Raw genomic sequence first — 23,119 nt, forward strand, 5'->3', positions numbered from 1 at the left:
TTCATGTTCGTAGCATGTTCGCCGAAAACACGCATTTTCGGCCTCCGAACATGCTGAAACGCATCATGTTCGGAGCATGTTCTGACAACATTCTGAGTCCGAATAGGTTCCCATGGGGGACCGATGTTAATAGCAATCTTAGGAGTCCGCAAAACCTGGTTTGCCCGCGGTGTGGGTGAAAGTGTTCAGGTTCGCGCGCTTCACATGGCATCAACCAGATCTCGATCCTCCCGTGGTAACTTACTTATTTCGGCCACAACTCGTGCCAAACTCACGCCCCTACTACAAGTGGAGCTGTCGTTCGCCGCCGCCATCCCAGTCGACGTGCTTTACAACCTAACTTGCATCAGCCCTGTTACGCGACTGTCCTAGGCATCGTGACATCGTCCGGCTACAAGCAACCGTGCGGCCCACGCTTGAGCATGGGACGCAAGACGGTTGTTCTCGCCAGCTCTTTGATACTAGTAGGTCACAGGAACAGTGCTTGAGCCCACTATCGGATTTCTCGGACCTCTGTACGTTTCTCCTCAGGCTCCCAGGTCTACGTCGCGAAGCATTCGACGTATCACGCACTCAATTGACTCTACATAATGGGAGTGCGTCAGCTCATCGGATGGCCCTGGGAGTCTCACAGACTGAACGTGGAATTTGACAGACGTGTTGGTCATGGGTGACCGGCGTAGGGGCGCATGTCAGCGATAGCAGCGACGCTAAGTCGACGCAATGTCTGACGCAGGTGTAGCCAGCTGTGACCGCATGACTGCTCACCCAATATCGTGTTCCTGTGCTGGTACGTCGGCGATGCTTGCTACGTCGCTTTACCTTCGGCTGTGGTGTAGCTCTACGCCAACAGGCTGTTGGACGTCGTCGTACCGTGTACCCATCGGTGACCGTACGCAGTTGATGACTTCCCGTAGTGCATAAAGTTCAACGCTGGGTACTAAGGGGCAGTGGCGCCACTGTGTGCAAATGCTATGTGGCGGCACGCTCGACTCGCTGCAGTCCAGGTGGTGGAGTCTGTCGTACTCACCGACATGAGCTTCTCATTCAGCAATCCTTCTACAAAAACTGCATATGCAGCGACCATGTGCCTATGCGCATCCGCTCCATAGGCCATCATTAATTCTACCGGTCATGTATGAAGAAGTTCCCGTCGGGCGTCTCAAGGCCGCGCGGGATGCGAAGATCTCCATATGGCGTCCCCATTCTTTTAAGGTCTCCCTCCTTCCTTCACTCATGATCTACTGACTCATGTCCCAACATAGGTCTTCGAAGCCTTTATCGAAGCAGGCACTGGCTTTCTCCTGCTGGAGCACCGATTCACTCCGACCGAGCTGAGCAGACAAGATAGACACTGAGACTCAGGCGCCGGTCAGCCAGCTGATGGTATGGTGCAGCCATATCGAGGGATATGACCGACCCACCGGTGTAATTCTAACGGACGAAATATCTCTTCGGAAACGGAGCTGCTTGTTGTGGGAGCCCGACTGCGTCTTCCACCGGGTAGTTGAACACCGTAGCCCGGTACAGCGTCGAGCGAGGCTTTGTGCACTGCTCCATAGCATGCCGTCGACGGAGCGCACCAGGAGCTCGGACGATTGAGCCTATGGGGATGACGTACCCCTGTGCTGTCCGAGGACGTGTTCTCATGTTTAAGGCGTATAAAGGCATGGTAGGAGGCTCTTGACGCCAACAACATCGTTTGCTCACTCACCAGCAGACGCAGCATAGCAGTTCTAACCACGCTCAGGACCTCTTCATTCTACACACAGAATGCCCGGATTGACTAAGTACCCGCCCTTCCCCGACAACGTGCCGACCCACCCGCTCCTCGTCGTGGACTATGAGCTCCTGAAGGCCGGCGACGAGGCAGAGGTCGAGAAGTTCTGGACTGCAGCGACGTCCCTCGGCTTCTGGTAGTAAGTAGATCTCCATACCTGATTTACTCTAGTCTAACTCGCTTCCGTACTACAGCATGAAGAACCACGGTGCTGATGAACTAGTCAACGGGATGTTCGAGATGGGTGAGGAGACCATGAACCTCCCCTTCGAAGAGAAGATGAAGTTCGAACAAGGCGATGACGGCATGTCCTTCGGGTAGGCGAGCTGTGCACAACCTCCCCGATCCCTACTGACATTCTCCGCCAGCTACAAAGCCCCGGGGGCAAACGCCACCGACGAGACCGGCGCACGGGACTTCGTCGAGTTCATCAACACCTCGCAGGACGACGCGCTCGCGTTCCCGAAGCCCGTGCACCGCACGTACCCGTCGACGGTGAACGCGCGCATGGAGCACACCATCCGGCCGTTCATTCAGCTCTCCGCTGAGGTGAACACCACGCTCATGGAGATCCTCGGGAAGCGGCTCGGCTTCAAGGAGGGCACGATCGCGCAGCTGCACCGGCTCGACGAGACGAGCGGGAGCGAGACGCGCTGCATCAAGAGCCTCCCGCGCCCGGAGGGGATCTCGGAGGAGAAGGCGGCGCTGGGCGCGCACACTGACTTCGGTTCGATAGTGAGTTGCTCTTCCTCACGATTCGACTTCGAGGAGAACTTGGGTTGACGCGGGCATGCTGCGCATATAGACCTTCTTGCACAACCGACTCGGCGGCTTGCAGGTGATGCCACCGGGTTCTGACAGGTGGCAGTACATCAAGGTACGTCACCAGATATATCTTTCAATCGACGAGAGACTCAGAGCTCCGCTGCAGCCTATGGCAGGACACGCTGTCTGCAACCTCGGAGACGCCATGTACATCTTTAGCGGCGGTATTCTGAAGTCGAACCTCCATCGCGTCGTGTAAGCTCACAGCCGCGCTTCCCCTCGCGCCGATCGTACTGACCGATGGAATGCAGTCCCGCCCCGGGCGCTCAGGCTGTCCTTCCGCGCTGGTCATTGGCAATGTTCACGCGCCCCGGCGACTCCGTTGTCCTTCGCGCGCTCACAGAGGAGAGCCCGGTGGTTGCGGAGGCGGTTGCGAACGCCCCCGACAAGAGCATCTTCAACAGCGGTCAGACCTCGAAGGAGTGGTTCGCGCGGAGGGTCAAGAACCAACGTACTAAGAACCAGAAGGTAGATTCTTCCACATTCGAGTGCTCTTGTAGCTGGCTGACGTAGACGTGCGTTGTGCAGGGCCCCACGACCTGGCGCCAGAGCCGTGGCACGGAGCACCGCCGTGATGCTGCTTGATGCGCATTGTGCCACTCAATATTAGATATATTTTTCCATCGTTCATCATAGCTCCGTCACTATCTACGGTTCCACCTGATAGCCGTAGTGTATCATCGATGTATTTCTGAGCGGTCAATCTACTGCGGCTTAGTTGTGATTATCTAGCGTGTTGCATCGAAACATCGTACTAGAAGCCGGAGAGCAGTCTGGCATTGGACTGGATTTGGGGGTGCGCAAGGCCTCTGGTGCGATACTGTCATCTTCGTCGCCCCGGCGCCCAAAGACACGTACTTAGGTACATGCATATTTTTGCCGGGTCGTTACGCTTGGCATAGGAAAACGGAGACCAAGGATAGGGATCTGACTAGCAACGTTGCCGGCAAGTATTTTTCTGGCGCACTGACCCGGCCCTGGTAGAAGTGACTGTGGCGATTTGTGGCGTCATTGCCGGCAGCTCGAAATCCCCCCCAACACACAGAAAGTACTATGGACACTGCAACCATCCTATCCAACTGATAGGGTGTCCACGCGTGTGGTCACTGTCATGGACTGCTGACTCGACGGCCCCCATTCTTCCAAATCAACATCTTGATCCTATCGTGGCTGGTACCATCCTACGCCGGATGATTGCCATGGGCACTGCCTGTCCTCTATAGGCAATACAGAGGCAGCGATGAGGACCACGAGCCACTGAAGAACAAGGCCATCATCCCACACCAACGAGACGGCTCCATCATGTGTAAACACCCACCGCCCTTCCCCCAAGGATTTGTGATGCTGGAGAATAATAAGCGACATACACAAATGCACTCATTCGGATGTGCCGAGCGCGGTTGTGAGAAGCTAGAACCACGGTCAGGGATACGGTTTTGTGTGGCGTTTTACCGGGGATATAAATGCGAGAAACTGCATTCCACAATTCTTCAGCCCCGCGATGATGACAGCATTTACTTTTTCATTTGCCTTGCCCTCAGGACGCTGCCGTCGGGCTCACTCGCCCCTCGCACGGGTAATGACAGCGAGGGCACCACGGGAGTCGACTCCCATCCGGCGCCGTCGTGGCGTCCCGTCTTCAACACACTCTGCTCGTGCCCGGGAAGAGTATGAGGGCGACCGGGCACCCGACCGGGAATCCTGGGACGATGCGGACACGATCGCAGAAGACCGTCGAGGAAAGAGAGTGCCACGCACTCCGAGTCCGGTGTGCGAGATCACCGTCGATATGCGCGTCTTGTGCGACCTCCAGTGCAGAGGATCGGAAATGGATCAAAACATTTCTGGGACGCCTGAAGACGAGGATTATGGTTCTCTCGAGGAAGACGTGGATAACTCTCTATCTTCGCGGGCGAGCTCTCCTACTAGGAGTGTGTGCTCGGATTTGACCGACTTTACTGTGTCCACCTCGTCAGCTTCAAGTGTGGCACCAGACGATGGCAACGTGGAGGATAAAGCTTCCACGGCAGACGCACCTGACAAGACGAACGTTGTGAACAATACTGACTCGGACATTTACATTCAGCATGTGAACAAGCTCAAACGCAAGGGTAATGACGCCTACTTTCCAGCAGAGTCAACTGAGATTGAGCTATATTGTATGCAGCTGTAACCGATGGGCTCAACAGGAGCGCAACCAAGCGCGGCTTCCGCATTCCTGTCATACAGCAAGGAACTCAAATGGTCAGAATCCCGGCGAAGCGCATTCGAACGTTTGATCCGAGATCGGTAACGGAGCTCCTGAAGTACGGCACGGCTGCGCATCAAATGTGGGCCGCGGTGCGGCGCTCGGTGTGTTTTCTCAGTCGGAGGCGGGACCTCCAGAGGGTACTTGAGGATGGTTACCGTACCCAGTGGTCGAACATTCTGGACCGGTGCAAGCTGAGGGAGTGGGCGTTGAACCGTACGAACTCGCGTACGTCGTTAGCATTGTGTTCGCGACCTGGAGCCCGCCACACTCTACATGTAAACGAGTCGGATCGTATGAATGAGTCCGAGTAGATTGATAGTCGCCTCGAATTATGGACATACCTATGCTTATATATGCCTGTTCTTATATCTTGTATGTACTATATCATGGCCCTATGACACCATCTATCTCATGTCGGAGGACATCACCTCATAGCCACGCTGAGGTTGCACACAGTTTGACCATGCTTGGCCATGTTCGCCATCTAAAACTGACGAAGACGGAACACTTGTCGCCCTCAAGTCGTCGCTCAGGCTGGCGTTCGCTGCGACTGACTCGCCATAAGCCACCCATGAGCGTTATCACCCAGCACTGCCAAGGCCACCACCCCGCCAGCGTGCTCAACCACCGCAATCCCCCATACGTGATACGCCTCGGTGGACGCTTCTGCAGCACCTCGCCCACAAGGTATCGCACAAAGTGTTCTGTAGGTATCGCGTGCGGACGCTGGCTATACCCGATGCGCTCCGCGATTGTGTCGCGCCATGCGCCGTAGCACGAGTCTGGCTGGAGGCGCAAGGCATCCAATGCGTTTGTGGCGACGTTCGTGCGCACGCAGCCCGCGCTGACGTGCAAGGTGGAGAGGCCGAACGGCGCGAGCTCCACGTAGAGGACCTCTGAGAGCCGCGCGAGGCTGCTCTTCGTCATGGCGTACAGGCGCTACCAGGCGCCAGTGCTAGTGCAGACCGTGAGCCAACGGATCGAGCGCGCGAGACGGTGCTCACAAGTCTTCGACGAGCGGGCCGGTGTTGACGATGGCCCCCCTTCTCCGGATGGCCATGTGTGGGAAGACCGCGTGGCTCGCGCGCAGCGCAGCGAATAAGTTCGTGCCGACTCCCTAGGCTTCCCTCGCTGAGGACATGCATCAATATTTGCAGTGTTACGCAGAGCCATGCAATGACGCACCGATGTTACGATGTCGCGCTCACAAGATCTTGAACGCGTGTGCTGCCTTGGTTGGTACGTTGGATAGAACGGACCCGTCTGGAGAACGTCGGGCGGCGATAACCAACTCTCATGAGAGAAGAACCCATAAGAAAATGGATTCATCAGATGAGATATTGATGGGCTGGATTTCTATACAGATACAACACTGGTGAAAAAATAGTGTAAACAGGAGACAAGCGAGCTACATTGACCAAGGTGCCGAGCGAAGACTCACAACACAACTTCATCAGGCCGTCTTTGGCTTGCCCGCGACGAATCTCCACATGAGCCAGCACACAAACGACCTCGGAAACCACTGCAAAACCGTATTCAACCAGGCACCCGCGCCGAGCGTCATATACCTCGGCGGGTTGGGCTTGACGACCTCCCTGACGACCTGCTGCGCAAACTGCGCGGCGGTGAGCGACCCAGGGCCCTGCACACGATTGAGGACCGCGACCATCGAGTCGAAGTACGGCTTGTAGAACGAGTCCTCGCGCAGAGACAACTGCGAGAGCGCATGGACGGTGATGTTTGTCTTCACACCGCCCGGCGAGATGTGCACGACGTGGATGTTGAAGGGCGCGACCTCCATGTAGAGGATCTCGGAGAGCCGGAGTAGCGCGGCCTTCGTCGCACAGTAGACGCCGCCCCAGGGTGATGGCCTGTGAGAAGAGAAGCACGGGGAGTCAGTCACACGTCGCGGTGTGACGGGAGGGGCAGCGTACGTGTCACCGACGACGGAGCCGACGTTGACTATTGTGCCGCTGCGCTTTGTGGCCATATGTGGGAAGACGGCTTGCGAGAGACGCAGGACAGAGATGACATTCGTGTCGAACGTCTTCTGCGCTTGGTCTAGGGATGTCTCCATGAGAGGGCCTGGCGCAAGTTAAATAGGCGAAGTGCTGAGAGACGTACTGCGTACCAGAGCATGGGCCACCAGCGTTGTTCACGACAATGTCGATACTGCCCTCCCGCTCGAGCACTGTCTTCACGACCTCCGCCACATCCTCGTCCGACGTGACGTCCAGCTTGAGTGTAGATATGTTCGGGTCCTTGAAGCCTTCCATGGCTTCTAATCTGCGCGCTGTGGCATACACTTTGCATCCTTTCGCCGCAAACTCTTCGCACCTTCAGCGTGGAACATTGATAATATTGTCAGCGAAATAACACCGATGATCGACCGAACACTCACAATGCGAACCCGATGCCTCCCTTTGAGCACCCAGTGACGATGACAACCTTGCCAGTCATTGTGAACGCGTGCTCGCAGTCAAATGCGGAAGGGGTCGAAAGACAATGCGCCCGGTGGAGCGGATGGCATGATAAAGCTTATTCTGAACCTATGGCGGTTGTATGGCAACTCATATAATAGACGCTTGCCGGCTATTATGGTAAGTATGCAACGGAGACTAGGCAACTCAAAGTGAGCAGCCTCGTTACAGCTCGTTTCCAGCAAGTACGGTATCCCACGCACAAACATGCTGAGAATACAGTAGTAGGGATATGTACTTACCTAGTAAGCATATTCCTGTTCAGGATATGGTCAGCCACGCAGCCAATCAGAGGCTCCGGTTTCTACCATAGTCTCACAACATTCTCCCAGCATATTACACGCTCGAACTGTATGCCTGATTTATCAATATGCTGCCCATGTTCCGCCACAAAAAAGCCGACCTTACCCAATGTTCCAACAGTGTTTCCCAGTCGTTTCCCGTCTCGGCTGTTACATACAGATCGTATTTTGAATCTCTCCGATCGCGATCTGAGCACGATCTCATCTGCCCCGACAAGACCGGAGGACCTGCAACTCTGCACGCATGAACTTCCACCCCCCGGGCACAGGGACTGCAAGACGTGAGACTGGTGTACGTGTATACAACTCAGCCCGCCAGACAACTACGGGACGCACAGCTTCGTCCAGGGGCCATTTGATTGCGCGGTCACATTCATACCAGTGGGGGGGGGGGGGGGGGGGGGGGGGACGGAGACCACAGGGCCGCTGACCACACTGGTGATGTGCCGGTGATGCGCGGGCAGCGGCCGGGGCGACCTCGGTGTATGCACGACTGGCAAATGAGGTGAGCGATCGAAGATAAACGGCCACCTCCCACAGATTGAACCTCCGAGTCCAAACAACACAATGTTCATGCAACGTGCACGGCGCGGCGTTACATCATCCTGAACTCTCGGAAGTCCAAGCGCAAGTACCGGTGTATGTCACTGCCGCATTGATTCCCATCTGGAGCTCGCTGATGTGTCTGCACACAGATAAGGGCGGCCCTATGGACATCTGGATTCTGCGTAAATTAGTTAGCTTGGTTCGTGAACCATTACGCCAGGGCATGCCTTTACTTTTTGTTTGTATGTCCTTATGAGTTATGATCCTATGCAAACGATTGATTGAGCCCTCCAGCGTACACGGTATGAGAGCGACAGGCCTGTCGCCCTGAAGCCTTCGACACTGACCGCGTCCGCTTGGCCTGCTGTTAGCCACCATGCACATCGGCCCCTCACGCACCTCGATCACTTTCCCGCGAGTCCTGGTGCCCTGCCAAGCCGCCGTGTTGGTGACGAAGCGTGAGCCAGGCGAGAGGCAGGGGACAGGGAGAAGACTATCTCCCTTAAAACCGAGCAGAAATGTATCCATATATAGAGTCATCGAAAACTAGGCAACGAACAGGCAAGCAATCCTGCAATTATCGGCCCAATGAGCTGCATCCGCGTAACGAAGACGCTGAACGAAGACATACACACAAATAGCCCGCACAACACAATTAGGCCGTCTTCGGCTTGCCCACGACGAGCCTCCACATGAGCCAGCACACAAACGACCTCGGAAACCACTGCAACACCGCACTCGCCCACGAGCCCGCGCCGAGGGTCATGTACCTGGGCGGGTTCGGCTTGACGATCTCCTTAACGACCTGCTGCGCAAACTGCGTGGCGGTGAGCGACCCGGGGCCCTGCGTGCGGTTGATGCGCGCGACCATCGAGTCGAAGTACGGCTTGTAGAACGAGTCCTCGCCCAGGGAGAGCTGCGAAAGCCCTGTGGCGGTGATGTTTGTCTTCACACCGCCCGGCGAGATGTGCACGACGTGGATGTTGAAGGGCGCGACCTCCATGTAGAGGATCTCGGAGAGCCGGAGTAGCGCGGCCTTCGTCCCGCCGTAGATGCCGCCCCAAGGCATTGGCCTGTGAACGCGCGGGGAGTTAGTGGCGCGGCGCGGTGAACGGAGGGGCTGCGTACGTGTCACCGGCGATGGAGCCGACATTAACTATGGTGCCGCTGCGCTTTGTCGCCATGTGTGGGAAGACGGCCTGCGAGAGACGCAGGACGGAGAAGACGTTCGTGTCGAACGTCGTCTGCACCCGGTCGATGGACGTTTCCATGAGAGGGCCTGGTGCAAGTCAAGTACAAGTCAACCGAATGAAGAACCGATTTTGCATACTGCATACCCGAGCATGGGCCACCAGCGTTGTTCACGACGATGTCGATGTTTCCCTCCCGCTCTAGAACTGTCTTCACGACCTCCGCCACATCCTCGTCCGACGTGACGTCCAGCTTGAGTGTAGATATGTTCGGGTCCTTGAAGCCTTCCATGGCTTCCACTCTGCGTGCTGTTGCATACACTTTGCATCCCTTAGCCGCAAATTCCTCACACCTTCAGCACAGGGCATTGATAAAATTGTCAGGGAAAGAACACCGACGACCCGACTCAATCCTACTCACAACGCAAATCCGATGCCTCCTTTCGAGCACCCAGTGACAATGACAACCTTGCCGGCCATGTTCAAGACTGCACTACTAGTAGGTTCGCAGGCAAATTACGGAGAACGGTTCGGGGGAGACAAGAGGTGATGCGCCCGGTGGACTAGTGCGAGCGACATGATAAAGGTGAGGGGTATTCTGGACCCATCACCGCCACACGCGTGAGTGACTCTGAGTGAGCATCCCCGCTGTGATCGGCCCGGGTGACGGCGGATTCACCGGACGAGGCCCGATCGCGATCTGAACATGATCTCAGTCTTCGGCCTGTTCCCAGCCCCGAGAAGACCGGAGTGCCTGCCGCGCTCAGGCTGCACGCGTGAACCACAGCCCGCGCATATGGGCCAGTTTTATGTATATAATGATGAAACTTGCGCATTCAAGTCGCACAGCTGCATCCGGGGCCCATTTGAATCATTGCAAGGTCACTTTCATATGGGCTGAACGCAGACCGTAGTCACGGTGCTGCGCAACAGCAGAGGCGACCTGTATGAGGCCTAGGTACACGAGGGGAAACCACTGCCTCCACAGACTGAGCCTCAAGGAAGTCGTTCACTGCAAAGAGTCCATGCAACATGCACGCGACAATGATACAACCTGCAACCCAGTGCAACTCGAGCGCGGAGATGTAGGACAATGCAACAGCACTTTTTACGAAACTCTGAGTGCGAAGTCACTCACTTCACGAATCCATGCGAGGAAATCTACTCGATTGCTGTGGTCATATATTTACAATGCCAAAGACGCATAAACTACAGTTACAGTGCTTTCGATGTCAGTAGGGTATACACATAGCAGAATTGCAAAACACCAAACTCAGAACAGCTCACGCTCCCTCACCATCCTCAACTCATGCGCCGCCTCCGCGTCCAACTTGTTCTCACTCTCCGGCACCTCTTCCCGCGAGACTCCGAGCTCCCCTCTTGCACCGTGGTGCTCCTCCGCAGGCGTCACGACGATATGCGGGGCATGACCCGGCGGTGGCGTACCCGGACCCTCGTCTTCACTCTCTGCGTCACCATGCGACGGACTGAGCGTAGGAGTCGCAGGGTGGTCGTAGCGGTCGGCGGTCGAAGTGGAAGGCTCGCCTTCCGTCGTACAACGCATCTCGATATGCATTACTTCGGGCTTCGGCTGCTCTGCGGGCGGCGACGAGGGTGACGGTGGCTGCTCGATGATGGCGGAGAACTGTGGGTGGACATGAACAGGGGAAGCGGGCACTGTAGGTGCAGGCTGCTGCGACTCGAATGCCTCCTGGTCCTCCGCGTCCGCGTCCTTGATCTCGACCGGCGACTCGACTTCGGCCGGTACACTGAGGCTGTCCCTCCGCCCACCTAGCCCCTCGTTATCGCTCTCGTACCCGCCCTCCTGCTCCGCATCAAGGATTTCCACCGACAGCGACGGCGCAGACTCGACGACAGGGTCGGACATATGGCCCTCCTGCGTCTCCTCCCACCCCGGCTCACTCTCGTCTTGCGCGTCGGGGATGTCGACCTCGGGCGTCGGCGCGGACTCTACTACACAAGCCGGCGGGTCAGCATCCGTCTCCGTCGGCACCTCAGGGGCGTCGTCTGTCACAGCAGACATCGAGAGCGAAGGCGCGGACTCACTCGGCTCGACCTGCATGCTGTCCATCTCCGTCTCCGTGTCATCCGCGCTGCTGCACACGGCGGGGACGAGCTTTACCACCTCCGTTACCTGCATCGGCTCGACGTGCGGGACGATGTCGAGGGTGGCCTCGGCGCCCGCGTGCTCGTCCGGGTTCCGCTCGACATCCATCCTCTTCTCCCCTTGCTGCGCGTCCGTCGGGGAGTCCGCCGTCGCCTCGTACACACCGGAGGCTATTGGCACGGTCTCGCCCGTCTGCATGGGGACGTCGGCGATGTGCGCCTCGGGCACTGCGTCCTCGCCGGGGTTCTGCTCGACGTCCATGCGCTTCTCGTCTTCCTGCTCCGTCGAGGGCGGCTCCGCGGTGGCGTCGTACACGCCGGGCGCGACGCGGACCGTCTCCTCCGTCTGCGTGGGCTGCGCGGGTGGCGGTTGGTCGAGATGCGCTTCGGGCTGGGCGTGTTGATCCGGCTGCTCGACGACGTCCATCGTCTTCTCATGCTGCTGCTCCGCCGTCGGGTGCTCGGTCGTCGCTCGATACGTCCCCGGCGCGACCTTGACCGTTTCCGTCTCCGTCTCCTGCCTTGCTTGCCACTTCGCCCATACCTCGCCAACGACCGCCTCCACCCTCTCCGCCTCCGCCTCGACCTCCATCACGATGCTCTTCCTCCGCTCCCTCACTTCCTTGTCACCGCCGCTCTCGATCGCATCCAGCTTGCTCAGCAGGCGGTTCAGCTCTTCCAGGTAGCCGTGCACCACCGCGTTCTGCGACGTGTACGCTAGCCGCGGACGGCGGCTCCGGCCCTCTTCGACGCTCGCGCCGTCAGCGAAGACGAGCACGCTCAGGGCGGCAGGATCGACCGGCACGGCGACGTGGTCGTGCGTACCCGGCCCCACGGCGAAGTCGAGTGTAGCGGGGAAGTGGAAGTTCGTCTTGAGTTCGTTAAACTTGGCGCGGTGCTCGTCGATCGCGTGGAGCGCGGCGGTGCGCGCGGCGTGCGTGCGGTAGGTCTCTTGGATCTTGCGCGCGGCTTCATGTTGCTCGGGTGTCGGCTGCGGCTTGGGTGAGGGTGCTTTTGACTTCGGCGACGGTGTGCGGATGGGGACCTTGAAGTGCCCGGCACCTGCGTTGTTGTTCGCTGCGGTGGGCCGGATCGGACTTGGTGGAACGGCAGAGCGCGGTGGGACAGATGATGCCCGTATGGCGCTGCCACCAGGCATGAGATGGGTTTGTGAAGCGGGAGTGCCCTGTGAGGCCATCCCGCGACGGTGAGTAGGCGTGACGGTACGTGGTCGCCGGCCGGTCCGCGGCGAGACCTGAACAAAAGTTAGATGTAGAACAAGAACCCACATGAGGCAGGGCCACTCACCGTATCCTCCTCCTCGGGGTCCCAAGCGTAGGGGCCAAAGAGAGGGTCGAACTGACTTGCGCGCTGCTGGCGATTGTACTCCTGCTCTCTTCGCCTCAACTCCCCCTCACGGATACGCTGCCTCCGCTCCTCCTCCATGAGCCTCCGCCTCTCCTCCTCCAACTGCCTCTTTACCTCCTCGAGCCTCAACCTCTCGAGCTCCCGCTCGCGTTCCCTCCTCTCCACCTCCCTCTGCAGGGCACGCTGGCGCTCCTGCTCCATCATCGCCCTACGCTGGCGAGCACTCGGGCTGTAGCCACTGAACCCGCCGTAGGGCATAAAGCCGCCATCGTAAGAGTCGTGGTTTTCGTAGTCGTCAAGGTCATCGTAGATGGGGTTGTACTGCGACGGAATACCGTAGCCCGGGCGGGCGAGGCGAGCACGTTCGCCGCGCTGACGGGCCTCTTCTTGAGCGCGACGGGCGGCGAGGAGCTGTTCTTGGGCCGCGCGCTCCTGGGCGAGGGCGCGGAGGTAGTCAGCGTCGGGCGACGAGTACGAGGGACTTGCGCGCCCGTAGCTGTAGGGGCTAGAGTATGCGCCGTAGGGATTATAGCCGAACATTGTTCAAGTAGTCAGTGTATGTCGTGGAAATCGTGGACGGGCGCGGTGAGATGATGGGTGTGACAGAATGTGTATGTGAGCGGCAGGGCAGGGGAGCAGTGGGTAATATACGCACATCGGCGGCTAGGACGGCACTTCCGGCTGGTTCGAGAGGTGGCGCGGTGTGGCGGGCGGCGGCGAGAGTTCGAGAGCGTTCATCACAATCGACGTCCGCCGGTGGAGACAAATACGGCAGGCGGCCGAACCTTCTAGCACACTCCAGCCTCAGGCGTTCTCGCCTGGAGATCCGCTGAGTACCCCCTGCCGCTGGAAGTCTTACTCACTTATTCTAGGCATTTCTGTATGCCATTTCGTTAGCAAGTCGACGAGCAACTATACAATACCGAAGTCTGTCAATGACAAATGGTTAGCATGACAAGGAAGGACGGTTGTTTGGCCTTGTTAGGATCCAAAGCCTCCGCCTGCCATTCTCGGCGGTGACATCATGCCAAGTCGGCGTCTGTCGGACGTGACAATCTTGAGATGAAACCGGCCCGAAACAGTCATCATGCAATGTCGTCAAGTTCTAACCGTCGAAACTGTAGTTGCTCTCTTTGTGCGAGTACTATGAACGCCGAAGTTCCCTCTCTTTTAGCCATGTTTCACCACAAGTAACGCTACGTCTACATGATGTTTTCTATTTTCAACCTCAACGTTCATGTACAGTACGTGCACATTCTATGTAGTCTCACGCACTCAGAACCAGTTCCTTCAGTATTCCGAAGTTGGGCGAGCCCCAACCAGTGACTGGATCCCACCCGATCGTCGCCTAAGGACAACCCGGTAAGTACAAACATTTTCTACAAGCATAACACGAATCTCACATTGAAGCCCTCTGTGCCACATCCCGGATTGTTCCCGACCGTAATGTCGTTGAATCCCGTCACGGTTCCCGCGTTCAGCGCGTAGATCAACGGGTTGAGGAAACCCAATGTGGATTTCCCGCTAGCGATGCGCGCGTCGTTGAGGAGAGACACGAGTGCTGCAAACGTAGGTGAAGAGCACGACGTTCCGTCGACAAGCATGGTTTCCAGCTCCCAGACGACGGTGAAGTTGACGCCCTCAGCGGAAACGTCGGGGGAGGCCTGATCATCATGAGAACATTGCAGCATCGGCACAACGGAATGGACTCACTCGGCCAGACCTGTAATCAACCATCATGTGAGTAAATTGACATACAACTCGGAGGGGGCGTCTGTCACTCACGGGTTGTACAGACCCGCATACGTTTCCGGAGCCAGCGCATCGAGGTACTTCGTAACCGCCGTGTCTTGATACGAGGGCCGAGTCCACTACCCAAACCTTCAGTACCGCTAGCTAACATCAACGACTTCGTGTCACTTACGTAGTTGCTGAAACCACCACCCGAGAACCACGCAGCAATCTCCGGTACCTCCGAGGTAGCTCCTACAGACGTGACACTGGCAAGCATCCGTCGGTGTGCGTCAATATCAAGCTTGGGCGAGTACCCACTATGGACAGCTGGCCGGGAATATAGGTATAAACATTGTCCTGTTGGTGCCGTCGTTGCTGTAGCACTCCTGAGTGGCTGGGTCCGGATCGCTATCACCCACGCCTCCATCTCCAGAGGCGAACATGACGGAGACACCGCGAGCACCTGGAAAGGATCCATTCAGAGACGAAATCTACGCGGACAACAGTGTCGCATGCGTACCAAGCTGCGCGAACTCCGCGCAGACACGCTTTGCATAACTATATGGGACTGCAATTCATCAGTTAGCAGTCTAGCCCCATTTGCAAGCAGCAGCATACCCGTCGGTTCAGCATCTCCGTAACTGGAGGAAATTGACTGCGGCAGGTCTTCTGTAGCAAGCACATACTCAAGCCACTACAGATGCGTCAGGCCCCCGAGTCGCACAGCCATTGCAAGAGAGCTGCTCGCCTGTAGATATGGCTCGTTCGCATTCGTAGGCTCGACATCGTCCGGGATGAATGGCGGGCTTCCACCAGTGGTGTAGAACGTCCCCGGCGTAGGATACGTGAGACTGAACGCGTACTGCGTATCTGAAGCCTGCGCATGAGCGGCCATTGGGTTCCAACTCGCTTTGTTGCGTACCAAGGTCTGCCTCCAGTCCAGCATCAGCGAGCGTTTGATTGTTCAGTCCGCCTGGAAAACCGATGAGCAACTCGAACCGCAGAGTTCGAGACACGCAGTCCTTACCGTTGATGTACACCACCGAGAATGTGCTATCAGTAGCGTACGGAACCAGCTCCTCCAAAAATTTGTGATAATCGTCATAGTTCGCATACTGCTCCCGGTAACCCGTCACGGCGATCTTGTTTTGCCCAGGCACCTGCGGTGTGTACCCCGTCGCGTTGTACAGCTCCAACAAACACGCCGGGGTGATGGTCCCGTTACAGCTCGCCGCAACCTGCCCTCCTGACGCGTACGGCACCGCGATCTTGGCCCCGTCAGACTGGGGGACGGTGGCGTTAGCGCGGAACGAGTGGTACGTCGTCCGCATCGGCGTGAAGCGCGAAAACGCCGTGGTCGGCTGGACGACGTCGATGTGTGCGTGCAGGTGCTCCGGGAGGCTGTACGACGTCGTGCGGACGATCGAGTCTCCGCTCGCGGTGTGCGTCCACATATGGTACGTCTAAACGACATGTGAGCTCGCCACGCTGAGAGAACGAGCAGTCGTCCCCTTACCGTGTCCAGCATCTTCTCTGCCAACGAGACCGGCACCCTGACGGTGACCCAGTCGCCAGCCGGGGACCGGGACAGCGCGTCACCCAGCAGGCCATGCGAGGCGAGCCATTCCTCGACCAGGTGCACGCTCTCGGGATGAGGCGCTACGAGCGCTTCTACCTCTTCCTTCGATAGGTGCCCTCCGTACCTTTCGCTCGACGGATCACTGGCATCAGGGTTAGCATCACACGCATGCATGGTCAGGATCTCAGCCAGAACGCACCTCACAGCATACAGGTGGTCCTCCAGTTCAGCGAAGTTGGGCTGCGGCAGGCCGATACGGAGCTCGATCGTGTGCGCGGGCGACGCAGGACGTAGGGCAGTCCACCCGCGCGGGGGAAGCACCGTTTCCTTGACCCGATGCGTATGCTCCGCGGGCGCAGCGACCGCAAACGCACTTAGCACGGCGAACAGGAAGACAGACCGCAGCGACAACATCGTGCGTGCGGACAAGCCTGACAGGGAGACGAGGACGACCTCGCGTCTCGCAGGCCCGTCTATTCCTTTATGTACTTGGACACGGATATGGTGTCATGCATCATGCATCAATAGCGGAGTATTCATAGCACGATGACGGGTGTCGACGTGCACTTTGAAAGGAGCCTGCCACAGTCGGGGACGTACAAAGCCCACATGACTTACGGTGTAAGCAGAGGGAACAGATATTCATCTTTACGCGGGCGACGCGCTATGCAGGCCACTCCATGGTCGATCGCGGGTATCTTGGCCTGTGGATTACAGGGCAGGTCAGTGTACGTGAGAACGGACGGTGCGTTGCTCACCTCGCATACGGCGTGCCCACTGCCGTGTCCGTTGCCCGCAAGGCGAAGGCGGACTCAGCGCAGAGGTGCCGAAGACAGGCGTATAGAGTGGTCGACGACGGACCCGTAGAGGTGCCGAGGACAGGCGTATAGAACGCTCGATGACGGACCGCACCACAGCAATACGGCGCTGGCAACAGCTACATAAAGCGCTCAGCTAAGTTCTGTCATTGAGACCTCTACTAACTGACCTCTAGCGCTTCCAAACGTCGAGAAGAGAGCAAGAAATAAACGTCAAGTAAGGCTACACATCACAAAGTCCAACACGGCTGCAGTCTGACTTGAGAGCAAACCGCGCATGGAGCAAGCAGACTGGCTGTCAGGCTGTCAGTAACAAAAGGCAAGAATTGGGCAAGAAAACTGCGCAAGATCAACAACGAGACATTGAACAAGTCATGATCGGATAGCAGTTGGCACTGCTGGGCGGGACCTCAAGGCCTCACCGTCGTCGGCTCATATGAAGCAGCCTTCGTACCCCAGCACCTCCGGCGGGCTGAGCGCGTCGTGCCACCGCCCGTTGAAGTCGCCATGTTCGTTGCCGATGAGGTATGCTCTGTAGAGCCAGCGCCCGCGGTCCCCATCCACCTATACGTCCCAGCGTCAAGCCATCGTCTCCATGAAACTACACATACGCAACCACTCACATCTCTCGACAGACACAGATGTCCATCGCACGGGCGTACCTGCCCCAGCACTGAGATGCAGAACTAAATCATGCACCCAGGCCATATTCGCGTCCGAGTCGTTCTTACTATGTACTTAGTACAGCTAAATGGGCGTAAGCGCCTAGAGGCGTTCACACGTGATGGTACGGGGTTTGAGTGAGGCGTAGTCATCCGAATTCATCTCGTTTCCTCGTTTCCATCTTAACCGTTAATATTTCAATACCAGTGTAGTTCAAGTCGGGTGCTCTCTTTGTGCGAGTATGAAAAGCCGAAGCTCACTCTCTTTTAGCCAATTCTCACCACAAATAATACTACGTCTACATGATGTTTTCTAGTTTCTACCTCAACGTTTACGTGCACGTCTTAGTCTCATGCACTCAAAACCAGTTCCTTCAGTATTCCGAAGTTGGGCGAGCCCCAACCAGTGACTGGATCCCACCCGATCGTCGCCTAAGGACAACCCGGTAAGTACAAACATTTTCTACAAGCATAACACGAATCTCACATTGAAGCCCTCTGTGCCACATCCCGGATTGTTCCCGACCGTGATGTCGTTGAATCCCGTCACGGTTCCCGCGTTCAGCGCGTAGATCAACGGGTTGAGGAATCCCAATGCGGACTTCCCGCTAGCGATGCGCACGTCGTTGAGGAGAGACACGAATGCTGTAAACGTAGGTGAGGAGCACGACGTTCCGTCGACGAGCCCGGTTTCCAGGTCCCAGACGATGGTGAAGTTGACACCCTCAGCGGACACATCAGGGTAGGCCTAATCATCATGAGGACATTGCAGCTTCAACATGATGGGTCAGAACTCACCCGCCCAGACCTATGCAGAACATCATGTCAGCTAGATCGCCATCTAACTCCAAGGGGACATCACTCACGCGTTGTACAGACCCGCATATGTCCCTGGAGCCAACTCACCGAGATACTTCGTGACTGCGACATCCTGATACGAGGGCCGAGCCCACTTCACGAACCATTCGGCACCATGACCAGCATCGACAAACTCATGTCACTCACGTAGTTGCTGAAACCACCACCGGAGAACCACGCAGAAATCTCCGGCACCTCCGAGGTAGCTCCTACAGCCGTGACACTGGCGATCGCCCATCGGCACGCGTCGACGTCAAGCATGGACGGGAACTCACTATGGACAACTGGCCGGGAAGCCAGGTATAAATATCGTCCGGTTGGTTCCGTCGTTGCTGTAGCATTCCTGAGTAGCCGGATCAGCATCGCCATCACCAACGCCTCCGTCTCCAGAGCTGAACATGATTGAGACACCGCGGGCACCTGAAAAGAATCTATTCAGAGACGGAATGTACGCGGACGACAGTGTGTCGCATGCGCACCAAGCTGCGCGAACTCTGAGCAGACACGTGTTGCATAACTATACGGAACTGCATTTCATCAGTTAACGTTCTAACACCATTCGCGAGGAGCTCTGGCATACCCGTCTGTTCATCATCTCCGTAACTGGTGGAAATTGACTGCGGCAGGTCGTCTGCAGCAAGCACATACTCGAGCCACTATATATGCGTCAGGCCTCCGAGACGCACAACCAGTGCATAAGATTCGCTCGCCTGCATATATGGCTCATTCGAATCCGTAGGTTCGAGATCATCCGGGATGAATGGCGGGCTTCCACCAGTGGTGTAGAACGTGCCTGGCGTAGGATACGTGAGGCTGAACGCGTACTGCGTATCTGAAGCCTAGGCATCAGCGGTCATAAGATTCCAACTCGCTTTGTTGCGTACCAAGGTCTGCCTCAATTCCAGCGTCAGCTGGTGTTTGGTTATTCAGTCCGCCTGGAAAAACCATGAGGAACTCGAACCGCAGAGTCCGAGAGTCCTTACCGTTGATGTACACCACCGAGAATGTGCTGTCAGTAGCGTACGGCACCAGCTCCTCCAAGAATTCGTGATAATCGTCATAGTTCGCATACTGCTCCAGATATCCAGTCACAGCGATCTTGTTCTCCCCGGGCACCTGCGGCGTGTATCCCGTCGCGTTATACAGCTCCAGCAGGCACGTCGGGGTGATGGTCCCGTTGCAGCTCGCCGCAATCTGCCCTCCAGACGCGTACGGCACTGCGATCTTGGCCCCGTCGGACTGAGGCACGGCGGCGTTAGCGCGGAAGGATTGGTACGTCGTCCGCATCGGCGTGAAGCGCGAGAATGTCGTGGTCGGCTGGACGACGTCGATGTGCGCGTGCAGGTGCTCCGGGAGGCTGTACGACGTCGTGCGGACGAGCGAGGTTCCGCTCGCGGTGTGCGTCCATACATGGTACGTCTAAACGACGTGTGAGCTCGCCACGCTGAGAGACCGAGCAGTCGTCCCCTTACCGTGTCCAGCATCTTCTCCGCCAACGAGACCGGCACCCTGACGGTGACCCAGTCGCCAGCCGGGGACCGGGACAGCGCGTCACCCAGTAGGCCATGCGAGGCGAGCCATTCCTCGACCAGGTGCACGCTCTCGGGATGAGGCGCCACGAGCGCTTCCACCTCTTCCTTCGATAGGTGCCCTCCGTACCTTTCGCTCGACGGATCACTGGCATCAGGGTTAGCATCACACGCATGCATGGTCAGGATCTCAGCCAGAACGCACCTCACAGCATACAGGTGGTCCTCCAGTTCAGCAAAGTTAGGCTGCGGCAGGCCGATACGGATCTCGATCGTGTGCGCGGGCGACGCAGGACGTAGGGCAGTCCACCCGCGCGGGGGAAGCACCGTTTCCTTGACCCGATGCGTATGCTCCGCAGGCGCAGCGACCGCAAACGCACTCAGGACGGCGAACAGGAAGACAAACCGCAGCGACAACATCGTGCGTGCGGACGAGGAGACGAGGACGAGCTCGCGTGCCGCAGGCCCGTCGATCCCATTATGTACTCGGACACGGATATGGTGTCATACATACACAGCGGAGTATTCATAGCGTGATGACGGTCGTCGACGCGTGCAGCCCGAAAGAGCCTGTGACAGGCAGGAACGTACAAAGTCCGCATGACTTACGGTGTAAGCAGAGGGAACAATTGTCTATCTTTACGCGGGCGACGCGCTGTGCAGGCTACTCAGTGGTCGGCGATCGCGGGGATATTGGCCTGCGGATTACATGGAAGGTCAGTGTACGTGAGAACGGACGGTGCGCTGCTCACCTCGCATACGGCATGGCCACCTTCGTGCCCGTTCCTGGCAAGGCGAAGGCGGACCCGCAGAGGTGCCGAGGACAGGCGTGTAGGACGGTCGATGACGGTCAGCACCGACAACAATACGGCGCTGAGCGCTCAGCTAAGTTCATCGAGACCGCTAGCGCTTCCAACCGTCGAGAAGAGAGCAAGAAACAATTACGTCAAGTAAGGCTACACATCACAAAGCACAACACGGACTTGAGAGCAAAACGCGCATGGAGCAAGCAGAGTGGGTACCAGGAACAAAAGGCAAGAATGGGCCAAGAAAACTAAGATCAACGGCGAAACAACAAGTCATGGTCGGGCAATAGTTGAGCGGGACCTCACCGTCGCCGGCTCATCATGAAACAACCCTCGTACCCCAGCACCTCCGGCGGGCTGAGCGTGTCGCGCCATCGCCCGCTCAAGTTGCCATGTTCGTTGCCGATGAGGTATGCTCTGTAGAGCCAGCGCCCGCGGTCCCCATCCACCTATACGTCCCAGCGTCAAATCATCGTCTCCATCAAACCACACATACGGAACCACTCACATAGTCCTTCGACAGACACAGATGTCCATCGCACGGGCGTACCCGGCCCAGCAGACTAAACTGTCCCCACGCCGAGTGTCCCTCGCCAGTGAGTATAACATCGCGCAGCCTCCGCTTTCCCCGCTGCTTCTCCGGGACGCGCGACCACGTCTCGTACACGACCGGTGTGCATCCGGGGGCACGCACCTCCAGCCCGTTCGGGCCCTCCTGCACCTGCGCGCCCATGGGCATGTACGCCAGCAGCGGGCTCCCCGGCACGAGCGGGTCCGCGCCCGCAGAGTCATCCTCGTCCTCGTCCGCGGAATAGTACAGATGGTGCTCGCGGAGCTTCCACAGCTGCGGATGTTGTGCGACAAGGCTGCGCTCGAGGACGGCGGGGGACGCGCCGGAGAGGAGCGCAGCGTACGCCGTGAACTCCGTGTACGTGAACAAGCCCTCCCAGTAGCCGTCGAGACTCCCGGGCACGAACACGCGCTCCTGGGCGCCCGGGGTGGCGACGCCCGCGAGCGCGCGCGACCACTCCGCCTCCCACTCGGTGCTGCACGCGCCGACGACGGCGGGGAGCGTCGGGTCGGGCGGCTTCATGTAGCTGATCGTGTCCCAGGCGACGCTGAGCTGGTTCACGAGCGTGAGGTACGCGAGGATGGCGGGCGAGGCGGGCGCTGGGTGTGCGAGGCGCAGCGGCATGCCGAAGTGCGTCAGCAGCGAGCCGGCCTTGGGGTTGAGCGGTGGGTGGAAGTCGATCCAGGATGGGGTGCAGAGGCTGTAGTGGTGCGCACCGAGCGCAAAGAGCTTCAGGACGCAGTTGGCGCTTTGGAAGGCTGCCTCGTCCATCATGTATTCCTCTGCGCGGCCTGCGTGAGCTGGGTGATGTCATGCAGACAGCCAGTGGACGCACCAGGTCTAAGGAGCATCCAGAACAACCACATTGCTAACGATACTCGTTCGTCATTCCCTACCGGCCATTGGTCCCGCTTTGCAGTAGATCGCACGAGGGATGCGCCGTTCTCGTCGAGGAGGTAGGTCCGTAGCCAGTTATCCATCCGGGCATATTCCCTGAGCTGGCGCTCATTCCTCCCATCGTTCTCTAGCATCATGAGGTAAGCCGTCCATAAGAGTTCACTGAGGTGCCTGGCGTGTCCCGAGCTGAGCTCCCATATCGGTGCCAATGTATCCGTCTTGGCCCGTACCCGACGCAAGACCATACATCGCTTCTTGAGCTCTTCTGCGATCGCAAGAGGGGTGGTGCGCGCAGGACCGAGGCGGCGCACTGCGGCAGCTAGGTCAAACTTGTACGCGAATATGCGTGCCCAGATGTGCGGGTTTCTGTCGAGAGCAAGGGCGGCATAGATGCGGCGATTCGTGGAGAGAAGCGGGACGAGCGCGGAGGGCGGACCGAGGAAGCTGACGGTGGCGGTGAAGTACGCGATATGCTCAAGCACCTCCTGTGGTATGCTGTCGAGACTATGGCTGGGAGTCATCGTCGAGGCCGGTGAGCAGAGGGGGGACGATGGGATGAGAAGGAGGAGGCGAGGGCGAAGGACATGCCAGGAAAGGCGAGGGAGTGCGTGCGACTATATAGCTCGATTGGTCAGTGGGCTTTCCGGGCAGGAGCCCCCGGGGTCCCCGAGCCTCTCGCGCGATCGGACTCAGCCACGGCGCGCCCACGAGCTCTATCGCCGTATGTGCTCGTCTGCCATCCACACACACACAGTCGTGTGAGTCGCACAAAATCGCCCTTGGCTGTTCAAAAACG

The 23,119-nt window shown here is 57.9% G+C and overlaps 8 protein-coding genes across 8 annotated transcripts; 1 reads left to right on the top strand and 7 right to left on the bottom strand.

Moving 5' to 3' along the window:
- The first annotated feature begins 1,688 nt into the window (after positions 1–1,688).
- On the top strand, positions 1,689–3,262 carry C8Q71DRAFT_558338 (Clavaminate synthase-like protein). The gene is made up of 7 exons (XM_047919342.1): positions 1,689–1,919; positions 1,975–2,097; positions 2,149–2,515; positions 2,586–2,657; positions 2,712–2,800; positions 2,857–3,073; positions 3,134–3,262. Exons 1-7 carry the CDS (start codon positions 1,774–1,776, stop codon positions 3,188–3,190), a joined length of 1,071 nt encoding a protein of 356 aa, XP_047779762.1. The 5' UTR covers positions 1,689–1,773; the 3' UTR covers positions 3,191–3,262.
- A 1,998-nt stretch (positions 3,263–5,260) lies between these two features.
- On the bottom strand, positions 5,261–5,783 carry C8Q71DRAFT_856918 (uncharacterized protein; the record flags this gene model as incomplete). The annotated part of the gene is made up of 2 exons (XM_047927347.1): positions 5,261–5,296; positions 5,352–5,783. 2 exons carry the CDS (start codon positions 5,781–5,783, stop codon positions 5,261–5,263), a joined length of 468 nt encoding a protein of 155 aa, XP_047779763.1.
- Positions 5,784–5,984: 201 nt separating this feature from the next.
- On the bottom strand, positions 5,985–7,502 carry C8Q71DRAFT_558428 (uncharacterized protein). The gene is made up of 6 exons (XM_047919343.1): positions 7,258–7,502; positions 6,988–7,193; positions 6,791–6,941; positions 6,298–6,727; positions 6,042–6,228; positions 5,985–5,987 (listed from the first exon to the last, which is right to left on the bottom strand). Exons 1-4 carry the CDS (start codon positions 7,314–7,316, stop codon positions 6,310–6,312), a joined length of 834 nt encoding a protein of 277 aa, XP_047779764.1. The 5' UTR covers positions 7,317–7,502; the 3' UTR covers positions 5,985–5,987; positions 6,042–6,228; positions 6,298–6,309.
- A 1,314-nt stretch (positions 7,503–8,816) lies between these two features.
- On the bottom strand, positions 8,817–10,087 carry C8Q71DRAFT_558441 (NAD-P-binding protein). Its single transcript, XM_047919344.1, has 4 exons — positions 9,796–10,087; positions 9,522–9,727; positions 9,313–9,463; positions 8,817–9,257 (listed from the first exon to the last, which is right to left on the bottom strand). Exons 1-4 carry the CDS (start codon positions 9,852–9,854, stop codon positions 8,840–8,842), a joined length of 834 nt encoding a protein of 277 aa, XP_047779765.1. The 5' UTR covers positions 9,855–10,087; the 3' UTR covers positions 8,817–8,839.
- A 437-nt stretch (positions 10,088–10,524) lies between these two features.
- C8Q71DRAFT_754191 (uncharacterized protein) lies at positions 10,525–13,835 on the bottom strand. Its single transcript, XM_047923475.1, has 3 exons — positions 12,810–13,835; positions 11,442–12,756; positions 10,525–11,348 (listed from the first exon to the last, which is right to left on the bottom strand). The coding sequence occupies exons 1-3, from the start codon at positions 13,407–13,409 to the stop codon at positions 10,648–10,650; spliced, it is 2,616 nt and encodes an 871-aa protein (XP_047779766.1). The 5' UTR covers positions 13,410–13,835; the 3' UTR covers positions 10,525–10,647.
- Positions 13,836–14,136: 301 nt separating this feature from the next.
- Positions 14,137–16,596, bottom strand: C8Q71DRAFT_856922 (peptidase S8/S53 domain-containing protein; the record flags this gene model as incomplete). The annotated part of the gene is made up of 13 exons (XM_047927348.1): positions 14,137–14,217; positions 14,273–14,533; positions 14,583–14,592; positions 14,655–14,740; positions 14,794–14,869; positions 14,922–15,066; positions 15,124–15,171; positions 15,222–15,297; positions 15,328–15,473; positions 15,526–15,576; positions 15,631–16,066; positions 16,120–16,324; positions 16,382–16,596. The coding sequence occupies 13 exons, from the start codon at positions 16,594–16,596 to the stop codon at positions 14,137–14,139; spliced, it is 1,836 nt and encodes a 611-aa protein (XP_047779767.1).
- Positions 16,597–18,013: 1,417 nt separating this feature from the next.
- On the bottom strand, positions 18,014–20,469 carry C8Q71DRAFT_856923 (peptidase S8/S53 domain-containing protein; the record flags this gene model as incomplete). Its single annotated transcript, XM_047927349.1, has 12 exons — positions 18,014–18,094; positions 18,150–18,410; positions 18,461–18,470; positions 18,529–18,614; positions 18,668–18,743; positions 18,796–18,940; positions 19,000–19,047; positions 19,101–19,176; positions 19,207–19,352; positions 19,405–19,939; positions 19,993–20,197; positions 20,255–20,469. The coding sequence occupies 12 exons, from the start codon at positions 20,467–20,469 to the stop codon at positions 18,014–18,016; spliced, it is 1,884 nt and encodes a 627-aa protein (XP_047779768.1).
- A 611-nt stretch (positions 20,470–21,080) lies between these two features.
- C8Q71DRAFT_558577 (uncharacterized protein) lies at positions 21,081–22,968 on the bottom strand. The gene is made up of 3 exons (XM_047919345.1): positions 22,262–22,968; positions 21,364–22,208; positions 21,081–21,304 (listed from the first exon to the last, which is right to left on the bottom strand). Exons 1-3 carry the CDS (start codon positions 22,842–22,844, stop codon positions 21,158–21,160), a joined length of 1,575 nt encoding a protein of 524 aa, XP_047779769.1. The 5' UTR covers positions 22,845–22,968; the 3' UTR covers positions 21,081–21,157.
- Between the last annotated feature and the right edge of the window lie 151 nt (positions 22,969–23,119).

The sequence above is a fragment of the Rhodofomes roseus genome, assembly GCF_022264815.1.
Source record: "Rhodofomes roseus strain CIRM-BRFM 1785 chromosome Unknown C8Q71scaffold_8, whole genome shotgun sequence".
NCBI classification, from domain to species: Eukaryota; Fungi; Basidiomycota; class Agaricomycetes; order Polyporales; family Fomitopsidaceae; genus Rhodofomes; species Rhodofomes roseus.